We start from the raw sequence: 12,335 nt of genomic DNA, 5'->3' as shown, positions 1-12,335 counted from the left end.
CTTATTAAGCTCCCAAATGTAACTAATAGATAATTTATTAGTCTGTTGATGTTTATAATATTCTTAAGAGATCAGTGAATTTAGCAGTGATGAAATCTGCCATTATAGCCTCCGAGACATATTTCATAATGTCCCAATTCACACTTTTAAATGGAGGCAAGGAATCTTTAGATTCTGATCGGTTCCTTTTTATTCAAGATTTATTCTCCCTCCCTACTTGCCTCCCTCTCTCCAACCATCTCTCTCTTTCTGTCTCTCTCCGGAAAAGTGTGTGGAATCAGAGGATGGTTGTTCATCATTGTAGCAATGAAACTGCGTTGGGTATTTAATCATGTTTAAATACTTATTACCTCTCCCTGTTTTCCACTGATGTGTTACCTGGCATTTAAAAATTGCTTGTGTAAGATTACCCTTTTATTAAAACTAGCAGTAGCTTTAAAATATAGTTTTGTCCATGTAAGTGCTCATAATTTTTTTCTTCACTGTAAATTATATTGTTTTTCTACAACAGTAACTGTCTTGTTACATTTAATGCTTTTTGCCTTGCGCTTTTACTCATTCAAATTATACAAGTAGTAGAATAATGCATGCTTTTTGAAGAAGTTAAAATAATACAGAAATTAATAAAATTTCAGTGCCCCTTCTTAGTCATATCATATAAACTCTTCCCCAGCAGCTAGTATGTATCCTTCTTTTTTTCTATGCACACATTGTACTTAAATGTGTATTTATGTGTGTATATATATATATATATATATATATATATATATACACACATTCCTCAGTTATCTTTATCATGTACTATATGGTAGAAATACTTTAATATCAAAATGTAGATCTACCTCATGTTTTAGAAATGCTGCTTAATATTCCATAATATGGATTTTTAGTTAACTATTTCCTTACTGATAGACATTTAGATTGCCTCAAGTTTTTTATTATGACAAACTGTGCTGCCAGTGTCCTTGTGCTAGATTTCAAATAGGTCAAAAGGTTTTGTTCTCCAAAGACTATAATAGTTTTTATTCCCACTAATGTGAAAGTATTCATTTCCCCACACTTCTGACCCTGGTGTGTTTGTGTGTGTCTGTGTAAGAGAGAGAGTATGTGTTAATATTTTGATTTTCACAGTTAATTTAAAAACTGATTGTATGGCCTCTGGGGTACTTAGTAATTTTTTTGAGAACTTTTGAAATACCTCCTTAGAGATACGGCATTACTACAGTAGGGGTATTAGAGAATAATAGTGCTACTTTTTAATTACAAAAGACAAGGAGCTAGCAAGAGGGAAGAGATATGGGAACATATGTATATGTATAACTGATTCACTTTGTTATAAAGCAGAAACGAACACACCATTGTAAAGCAATTATACTCCAAAAAAAAAAAAAAAGGAGCTAAAAAAAAAAAAGAGCTACTTTTTGATGGACTGCTACTGCCTTCTAGTGGTTAATCTTGACATTTTCTTTATTTTAACCAGTTTCACATTCCTTTGTGATGGTTTGTCTTTAAGACTTTGTTACCTCGTTTTTCTTTGTTTTGTTGTCCATTCCTTAGTTTGATACATAAAAATTGTATCAAACTAATTCAGCATTCTTTGTTTTCATTAATATACCCTTTACTCTGACATTCTTTTTTTTTTTCCTGACATTCTTAACTATGAAAAATCACTAACACTCTGGTCGAGTACAGCAGTTCAACTTCATTGCAGGTACTTTGCTACGTCCAAAATTATAGAGCAGTAATTGTAATGTTCTGCTAGCTTCTGAATTTTAGTCCATGCCTTACAGCTAGGATCATAAGCATTGTATGTTATAAACCTTGGAAATTTAGAATATTTTATTTCTCTATTGGATACTTTTGAGAATTAATTCAGGAAAAGGATTAATTTACAGTAGATCAGAGATCATAAACTTGCTTGCACTTGTTATACCACTCAAGTGCCATTTGAGACATTATTTCAGTGTTTGAATTCAGTATTGTCTTCCTTATAGGTCATGATCCTGTTCATTGTAATCTGATCAAAGAACAAGTCCTTATATCTAATATGTGTTTATTTTGTATTCACTGCTTTTGACGGGAAGCATATTGAATCTTTAAAAGTTTGTTCTTTTACAGTCCTGAGATTCTGCTGTCTCCTTTTTTTCTTTTTAAGTGCAACCGTGAAAATTTTCCATCATGCCCTGGACTCCTTACTAACGTAGCTGTTTCTCACATTGCATTTTCTTGTTAATTTATAAACTTTACATTTCAGCTGACTGCATGCATTATTAACAGCTTGTATGTAATTAATAAAAGGTTATATTTATTGTCTTTGTATTTTTGATCTTTTATCTTTAAATGGCTTGATTCCCTGTCACTTCCCCAGTTGCAGTTAAGCTCCCCTAACTCGTCAACTTTATTTTACTGGGTTCTATTGGCCTGTTTCTTAACTATTTTCTCTAAGAAATAAACTAGCTTGATCCTGGCTGTGGCTAGAGCGACTTTCTGTTAATAAAACAGGTAGTTCTTTGATCTTAATCTTGTTGTCTATCACTTGGCATAGCACATTCCAATTTGTTTGATATTTACCTAGGTAAAAAATATTACCAGTTCTTTTTTACATTTTTTAAATGGCTACGTGCTCTATAGCAATATGTAGTACCTACCTTATTCTCAGCTTCCCACGAAGATATAAAAGTCAAGTATAAATATCTTCAATCATCTGACTTGAAAAGTGTCTATTCTACATTTTCACCTAATTGCCTTTTGAACTTCATACATTTATGAAACTCAAAACTCTTATACTTAACTATTGGCCTTTCTCAGTCTGCTCCAGACATTGACCAAGTGTCCACCATATGCTGAGGTAAAGTGCCATGAATTTAAGGGGATATGCAGAAGAAGAAGCACAAGACACAGACTTTACCTTCAAAGAACATATAGTACGGTTGGGGAGCAAGAACGATGCATTAATTTTAACAAGAATATGAAGAAAAGTTCATGACTTAGTAGACTATCATTTTAATATAAACCAGCTCTGAGTTTAAAAATTTACCAGCTTTAAAAATCTAATAGTAATAGAAAGTACCCATATCAAGGACTGAATACAACTAATACATTTTATGAAACCATTTTAAAAACTACAAGGTATTCAGTTATCAGATACTTTAAAATAACTTATATATATTCAAAAGTAAAAGAACAAGGTGAAAATTACAGCAAAGGACTGGACATTATAAAAAAGAATCAAATGGAAGTTCTAGAATTTAAAAATACAATATCTGCTGAAATTATGAACTCAATAGATGAATTTAACAGAGTAGACAATGGTGAGAAAGTATTAGTGAACATGAAGATAGGTCAGAAGGAAATAGCTAATGGAAGCACAGAGAGATAAAAAGACAAATCCAGCAAAAAAAAACAAACCACAGAAAAGAGTGCAAGACATGTGGGGCACAATAAAAAAGTTTGACGTGTGTATAACTGGAATCCCAGAATAAGAGGAGAAAATGGAATTGAAGCTATAGCTAGATAATTGCCAAGAATTTTCCAAACTGATGAGAGATAACAAGCCATGGAGTCAAGCATTACAAAACCCAAGCAGGACAAATAAAACTATACCTGTATAGATCATAGTCAGATTGCTGAATACCAGAGGTAGAATCTTAAGAGTGGCAGAGAGAAAGAAAGCTCTTCAAGGTAAAAGCAATAAGACTGAGCACTGATTCTTAACAGAAACAGTGAATCCAGAAGACAATGTTATGAGATCTTCAAAGAGTTAAAAGAAAACGAATTAGAATTCTGTAAGCCATGAAATACCCTCCAAAAGTGAAAGCAAACACATCCAAATATTTTATTTTTGCCTCAAGATGTGACATTTATATTTACAGCCCTGGATCCGTATACTTGTTGACCAGTCAGCTTTCTCTTACTGCCTCTTCTGTGAGCCTCTAAAATTCACAGTTCAATTTATAATTTCAGGTAGTCGTAACAAGTCAAATTCCAACATGTCAGATCTCCTTTCTTTGATTTTGAGAAAAGGCAAAGTCTCTTCTTTATTTCAGTATCTATAAGATAGGATAATATCTACCCATCCTATGTCCCATGGCTGCTCTGAGAATCAGTTCTCTTAACATATGTTCACCAAGTTTTTCAACTGAAAATTACTATAAGAATGTAATGATTAATATATTAGTTTTTTATTTATGAATTTTAAATGGTAAAAGCAAAATAGACATTTTCAAATAAACAAAAACTGAACATTCATGTCAGCAGACTCACACTAAACAAAATACTAAAAATAGTTTTTCAGACAGAAGGAAAATGATTTCAGATGAACACCCAGAGGTGCAGGAAGGAAGGGAAAGCAAAGAGTAGTATAAATATAAAATATAAATGAATACTGTCTGTATAGAACAGTAGTGTCTTCTGGGATTTAAAATATATGTCCAGGGACTTCCCTGGTGGCACAGTGGTTAAGAATCTACCTGCCAGTGTAGGGGACATGGGTTCAATCCCTGGTCTGGGAAGATATCACATGCCACAGAGCAACTAAGCCCATGCGCCACAACTACTGAGCCTGCACTCTAGAGCCCACAAGCCGCAAGTACTGAGCCCGTGTGCTGCAACTGCTGAAGCCCGCGTGCCTAGAGCCCGTGCTCCGCAACAAGAGAAACCACCACAATGAGAAGCCTGCACACCACAACGAAGAGTAGCCCCCACTCACCGCAACTAGAGAAAGTCTGTGCACAGCAATGAAGACCCAACGCAGTCCAAAAAAAAAAGTCAAATTAATACACAAAACAATAGCATGTGAGACAGGAGGGAAATTAAATACAGTTAGAGTGTTCCAAGGTCCTTGCATTATCCTGGAAGTGGTAAAAGTTATAATTAAGCTTTAGTAAGTCAAGGAAACAAAGTCTAGCAAAAGAATGTGTGATACTATGATCCAGCAATCCCACTACTGGGTATATACCCAGAGAAAACCATAATTCAAAAAGACACATGCACCCCAATGTTCATTGTAACACTATTTACAATAGCCAGGTCATGGAAGCAACCTAAATGCCCATCGACAGATGAATGGATAAAGAAGATGTGGTACATATATAAAATGGAATATTACTTAGCCATAAAAAGGAACGAAATTGGGTCATTTGTTGAGATGTGGTTGGATCTAGAGACTGTCATACAGTGAATAAGTCAGAAAGAGAAAACAGATATCGTATATTAAGGCATATATGTGGAACCTAGAAAAATGGTACAGATGAACCGGTTTGCAGAGCAGAAATTGAGACACAGATGTAGAGAACAAATGTATGGACACCAAGGGGTAAAAGCTGCGGGGATGTGGGGATAGTGGTGTGATGAACTGGGCGATTGGAATTGACATGTATACACTGATGTGTATAAAATGATGACAAATAAGAACTTGCTGTATAAAAAAATAAATAAAATTCAAAAATTATATGAAAAAAATGTATGATACACAAGTAGAGGGGGAAATGAATAATAATTAAAAAAAACCTTAATCCAAAAGAAGGCAAGAAAGAAGAAGAGAACACAGAACAGGAGGGCAAATAGAAAACAAACGTATGATGGCAGTTCTAAACCAAAGTTTGTAGTCATTACGTTAAATGTAAATGATTCAAATACTCCAAGTAGAAAACAGAGTTTCCTAACTGCATTAAAAATGTGTTGCTTATGTACAAGAAGAAATTCTTTCTCCCTCCCTCCCTCCCTCCCTCCCTCCCTCCTACATTTGAAATACACACCAATAGATAAATAGACAGACAGATAGGCTGACCGACCCAGGAAAGTTGAATGTAAAATGGTGTAAATACTAACCAAAAGAAAGTTGGCAAAACTATGCTGACATTGCACAAAGTAGACTTTGAGGAAAGAATCATTGCAAGAGATAATGAAACATGTTTCAGACTGATTTAAAAAGATTAACCTACCAGGAAAATAAAATAATTCTGAATTTGTGTAACCAAATAACTACCCTCAAAATATATAAGCCAGATTGACAGAGCTAAAAGAGAAATAAACTAATCCACAATCTCGGTGGGAGATTTTAACTTACTCCCTTAGTAATTTAGAATCTGCCAAAAAGAAAAATTCAGTGAGAATACAGAATTGAATAATACAATGAAAAAATTAACCTCATTGATATATAAATTTAATCTCATTGTGCCCCACAACTGCAGAATATACCCTTGTTTTTCAAATGCACATGGAACACAAAATTGACTGTAAAGCTGAGCCATAAAGCAAATCTGAAAAATTTTCCAAAAAATGGAAATTGAAATCATATAGAATATTTTCCCTGACCACAAAGAAAAGCTAGATATCAGTAACAAAAGTACAGCTGGAAAATTTCTACATGTTTGAAAATTAAGCAGTGCATTTCTCAATAACCCATAGATTGAAGAATAACATGATGAAAATATAGCATGTCTAAATTTATATGCTACCACTAAAGCTGTGTTTAGAGGAAAATGTATAGCTCTAAATGCATATATTAGAAAAAAGAAGGGACTTCCCTGGTGGTCCAGTGGTTAAGACTCCGTGCTCCCAATGCAGGGGGCCTGGGTTCGACTCCTGGTCAGGGAACTAGATCCTGCATGCCGCAGCTAAAAGATTCCATGTGCTGCAACTAAAGATCCTGCCTGCTGCAACAAAGACCTGGTGCAGCCAAATGAATGAATGAATGAATGGCAAAAAGAAGAGCTAAAAATTGGTAACCTTAAAGTATCCACCGCAGGGGTTTAGTTAGATCAGCAAATCAAGAAGTTAGAAGGAATGAGATACTAAAAGTAGAATTTTATGAAAAGAAAACAAATGTGACAGGATTTGGAAAGCTAAAAGTTAGTTCTTCGAAAAGTCTAATAAGAAAATTGATAAATCCTTGACAAGAAAAATTAAGAAAAGTGAGAGAAGGCAGCAATAACCAATATTAGGAATAAAAGGGGATTACTACAGATCTTGCATTTAAATGACTTTTGGAAGATATTATGACAATGTTTATAAATTTTTTTTAAAAATTAATTTAATGTATTTTTATATTTGGCTGTGTTGGGTCTTTGTTGCTGCGCCTGGGCTTTCTTTAGTTGCGGTGAGCGGGGGTCACTCTTCATTGCAGTGTGTGGACTTCTCATTGAGGTGGCTTCTCTTGTTGCAGAGCACGGGCTTTAGGCACGTGGGCACAGTAGCTGTGGCTTGCGGGCTCTAGAGCCCAGGCTCAGTAGTTGCGGCGCACAGACTTAGTTGCTCCGTGGCATGTGGGATCTTCCCGGACCAGGGATCGAACCCATGTCCCCTGCATGGGCAGGCGGATTCTTAACCACTGTGCCACCAGGGAAGCCCTGTGCTTATAAATTTGAAAACACTATTGCATAAATTTACAGAAAGTACAGTGTAAGAAAATTGTTGCAAGAATGGATTCAAGATGTGAATCATCTTATATCTATAATTAAAAACCATTTCACAAAGATGGCTTCACTCTTCTAAGCATTTGGGAAAGATGTAACATCAGTCTTGCATATACTCTTCCAGGAAACAGAAAAGAGGAAATACTTTCCAACTTGCTTTTTGAGGTCAAACCACACAAAAACATCAAAAGAAAGTAACTTTCAGGCCAGTCTCTCTGAAACATAGATGTAAAAGTCTAAAACAAAATATGCCAAATCCAGCAATATGAGAAAAGATAATGCACGTAACCAAGTTGAGTTTAATTCAAGAATGGAAGATTGTTTGGACATTCACAAATCTATTCGAATTATCACAATAATAGAATAAAAGAAAAATTATGTGGTCATTTCAATTGATGCAGAAAAATGCTTGATAAAATTTAATGCTTATGATTAAGATGTTTATTTTTAAAAAATTTGCGAAAAAGATACAGCAAGAAATTTCCTTAATCTGACAGAATCTACAGAAAAGTTACAGCAAGCATCGTAATAGGGAAGTAGTGAAAGATGTCCTCTTGAAATTGAGAACTGAAGAAGGATGCTTACTGTCAGCACTTCTATTTAGCATTGTACTGGAGGTCTTGGCCAGTATAATAGACAAGAAAAAGCTATAATGCTATAATGAAAAAAGAAAAAGCTATAATGAAAGCTATGAGACTTATAAAAGAAGGGATAAATTTGTCATTATTCTTAATATAATTGTACATGTAGAAAATCTAAAATAATCTACTGATGAACCATAAGAATAAAAAAAGTGAATTAGCAGGGTGGTTGCATATGAGGCTATTATAAAAATCAATTGTATTTGTGCATGTTAGCAAGAAACAATAGAAAATGTGATAAAAATATTTATACAATAAAAAATGTCAAATATTTAGGAATAAATTTAACAAAAATGGGCAAGGCCTCTACATAGAAAACAAAAGAAATTGAAATTTCTTTCAATTTCATAAAATAAAAAGAAAAATTTAGAAGAAATAAATGATATTCATAGATTGGGAGACTCAAAATTATAAAGATGCCAGTTTTCAAGTTGGGGTTGTGTTGAATCTATAGATTATTCAAAAGTCCAACAGCATGTGCGTGTGTGTGTGTAAATTAACATGCTAATTGTACAGTTTATTAGGGAAATGTAAGGAGCCAAGAATAGCCAAGATGATCTTGAAGAAAGATGTGTTTGAAAACTTCCACTACCTGATATCAAGACTTGTTATAAAGGTACAATAGTTAAAACAGTGTGATATTAACAGAAGGGTAGGCAAATAGAACAGTGGAACAGAATATAGAGTCAAGAAAATATCCCTATCTCACACCATACACAATCAGTTCTAAGTGGATTGTAGATATAAATATGAATGGTAAATAATATATCTCCTAGAAGATAATGGGGAATAGCTTCATAATTTGGGAGTAGGTAAGGTTTCTTAAGCTGAACACAAAGTACTGATCATAAAAGAAAAAAAATAAATTGGACTACATTAGGTTTAGTAACTTACGTTCATCAAAAGTCACCATTAAGCAAGTGAAAAGGGGGAAGGTATGCATAATACATATAACCACAAAGGATTTGCATCTGCATATATAAAAAGACTGCAAGTCAGTACAACAGACAGTCCAAAGGAAAAATGAGCAAACAGCACTTTACAAAAAGAGGATGTCCAAAGAGTCAATAAATATGAAAATATGTTAAACCGAATTTGTCATACCCAAGAATGGTTAAAATTAAAGAGACCAACAATACCAAATGTTGTTGAAGATGTGAAGTAACTGGAACATCCATACACTGCTGCTTGCTGTGCTGAACTTGGAAAACTGATCACAGTTTCTACTAAACCTGAACACACACATACCCTATAACCTACATCTCCATTTAAAAAAATTGAAAAAAAATTTTATTGAGGTATCATTGACATTTATTAGTTTCAGATGTACTACATGGTTTGATATTTGTATACTATGTGAAATGATGACCACAATAAATCTAGTTAACATCAATCACCACATGTAGATACAAATTTTTTTTCTTGTGATGAGAACTTTTAAGATTTACAACTCTTAGCAACTTTCAAATATGCAGTACAGTATTATTAACTGTAGTCGCCATGCTATACATTACATCATTGTCACTCCATCCATTTTGCCCACCCCCTGCCTGTGGCAACCACAAATCTGTTCTCTATATCTATGAGCTTGTTTGTTTGTCTGTCTTTTACGAGTCTACATATAAGTGAGATCATATGGTATTTGTCTTTCTCTGTTTGACTGACTTGACTTAGCATAATGCCTTCAAGTTTCATCTGTGTTGTTGCAAATGGTAAGATTTCATTCTTTTTTGTAGCTTAATAATATTCCATTGTATGCATGTGATGTGTGTGTGTGTGTGTGTGTGTGTGTGTGTGTGTGTGTGTGTACACCACATTTTCTTTATCCATTCATTTGTCAGTGGGCACTTAGGTTGTTTCCATATTGGATAAATATCCAGAATTGATATTGCTGGATTACATGGTAGTGCTGTTTTTAATTTTTTGAGGAACCTCCATACTGTTCTCCACAGTGGCTGTACCAATTTACACTCCCATCAACAGTGCCTAAGGGTTCCCTTTTCTCCACATCCTCACCAACACTTGTTACTTCTTGTCTTTTTGATTATGACCATTCTAACAGGTATGAGATATCTCATCCACAACTCCATTTTTGATAGGAATATGAATAGATGCACACCAAGAGATTTGCACAAGAAGCCCCAACTGTAAACAACACAAATGTCATTAACAGTAGAATGGATACGTATTTATTCTATAATCATATAATGAAATGCCGAATAATGACAAAAATGTATTATCTGCCTCACACAACACCGTCAGTGATGTTCCTTAGGGTTCTGTCCTAGGCCCTCTGCTTCTCCTTCATTTCCATGGCTTCAGCGTTCATTTGTGCTTTCAGGACGTACAAATATATTGCCCCAGCCTAGTCTGTTCCAGACTAGAACTCAACTGTCTGTGGACATCGCCGCTCAGGTGTCTTACAGACATCTCAAAGTCAGCATATACTGAACTCATCTCCACACTTCCTGAATCTGCTTCTCCTCTAGGAAGGTACATGTCTCAGCAATGGTACCAGCATTCACCCTGGGAATCTTTTGTTGATGAGCTTCTCTATACTACTTTCATTCCCCAAAATATAAACTGAGAGTAGGAACCTTTTATGTTTTATTCAGTAGTGAATTTAACGATGCTTGGTACAAAACTTGGCATGCAGTAGGGCCTCCATTTGTATTTTGTTGAATACTTCTATCCTCCTTTTTCCATATTCAGTTTGGTTTCCAAGCTCGGTAGGTTTTTATCTCCTCAGTACTTTATAAAATCCTTGTAATGCCTACAGCCCCTACCTAGCTAAGACTACCATCTGTTGTCTGGACTACTTTGAAGGGATCAAGGGATGAGTCAGTGGGAGCAGTTTGGAAGAAGAGGTATAAGGTTAGGACATTTATGTTGCTGGTGAAATATCTAATATACAGCATGTAAAACTTTGCCTTTTTCTGTGATGGATCCAACTTTATTCAAAGTTATAACTAATATGGAGTGTCACCTCATGATTTTAACTTTCTTTTATGGCCAAGTACTGTACTCATCAGTGTGAACTCATCTATTCTGGGAGTGGGAGGTGAAGGTGGGTTGAGAGGATAAAAGACAAAAAGGGATAAGGGGGGATCTGTCTTTTTAGCGTTAGTTTCATATTCCTTTCTAATGATGTTCGCATCCCCTCTTTGCTAAGGGTCACTAACCTTGACTTTCTAGATATACAGGGTGGCTGCATCCTGCTTCTCTCTGAATTATAACATATAGTATCTTGATCTATTTTGCTAATGAGGCCTCCAATTCAGATTGTAAACTGAACTTTCTAATCTGACCTCTATTTTTCATGTTATTATAAGATAGTGCTATTTTTGGCTTCTTACGAATATTAAGGCAGTGCAAAAACTTCAGGCTTCTCTGCTTGGAGTGGAGTGCTTAGATTGGAGTTTCTTAACACAGTTCATGGATATAAATCCAAATATTTTTACGGGAGCAGGACTTAAAATTGAGGGCAAGAATCTGTCTTGGCAAGATTTTCTTTCCTAGATTTGAAATAATAGGTTTGCCTTTTCTCACCCATTTTTTCCCCCAGTTTAAATATCAACTGTATTGGGCCATGATGTGTTTGTATATGGGGCATTTAGTTACTAACAAATTTTTATAGATACCACTATCTGAAATTATCATGCTTTTTAAAATATTTATCTATAATTTTATCTATAAATTTGTTTGTCTTATCTTTCTCCCCCAAGTAAATAAGCTCCATGAGAGCAGGAACCTTGTCTGTTTCGTCCTCCTGTGTCAGAGAAACATTTGACAAATAGTTATTGACTGAAGGAGTAATGCTTCTACTTGGGGCTTGGGTGGTTTTTCTTCTTAGAGTATTTCCATTTTTCTTTCAGCATTGGAGAGGGGTCTCTTGAAAACACTGCAGAAACTGGATGAATATCTGAATTCTCCCCTCCCCGATGAAATTGATGAGAATAGTATGGAGGACATTAAGTTTTCCACACGTAAATTTCTGGATGGCAATGAAATGACACTAGCTGATTGCAACCTGCTGCCCAAACTGCACATTGTCAAGGTAGGCCTGCAGGATGTGGGGCACTATTACACCTAGTATCTGTTTACTAAGGCAGCACTTCCTCTGTGTAAAACTTGGCTGATCTTCTGACACGCACTATTTAGCACCCCCCAAATAGTGTAACGTAATGTTGTTCAGGCAATAGTTGAAACACCCTAGGGTTGATTAAATGGAAAATTATGTCTTAAAATCAAGGCATATGAGAAATAGGATTTTTTTTTC

At 34.9% G+C, this 12,335-nt stretch overlaps 2 protein-coding genes across 5 annotated transcripts in view; both read left to right on the top strand.

Moving 5' to 3' along the window:
* The window catches only part of NCMAP (non-compact myelin associated protein), a 561,420-nt gene that overhangs the window by 238,512 nt on the left and 310,573 nt on the right, over window positions 1–12,335 (top strand). The window lies entirely within an intron of this gene.
* Window positions 1–12,335, top strand: part of CLIC4 (chloride intracellular channel 4) — an 84,384-nt gene that overhangs the window by 67,995 nt on the left and 4,054 nt on the right. The window contains exon 5 of the mRNA XM_033422540.1: window positions 11,932–12,113. Within this exon, the coding sequence (XP_033278431.1) occupies window positions 11,932–12,113 (182 nt within the window). The remainder of the gene's footprint in view (window positions 1–11,931; window positions 12,114–12,335) is intronic.

Source organism: Orcinus orca, chromosome 1 (genome assembly GCF_937001465.1).
Source record: "Orcinus orca chromosome 1, mOrcOrc1.1, whole genome shotgun sequence".
NCBI classification, from domain to species: Eukaryota; Metazoa; Chordata; class Mammalia; order Artiodactyla; family Delphinidae; genus Orcinus; species Orcinus orca.
The sequence above is the reverse complement of the archived record's forward strand: the minus strand, read 5'-3'. Positions and strand labels throughout refer to the sequence as shown.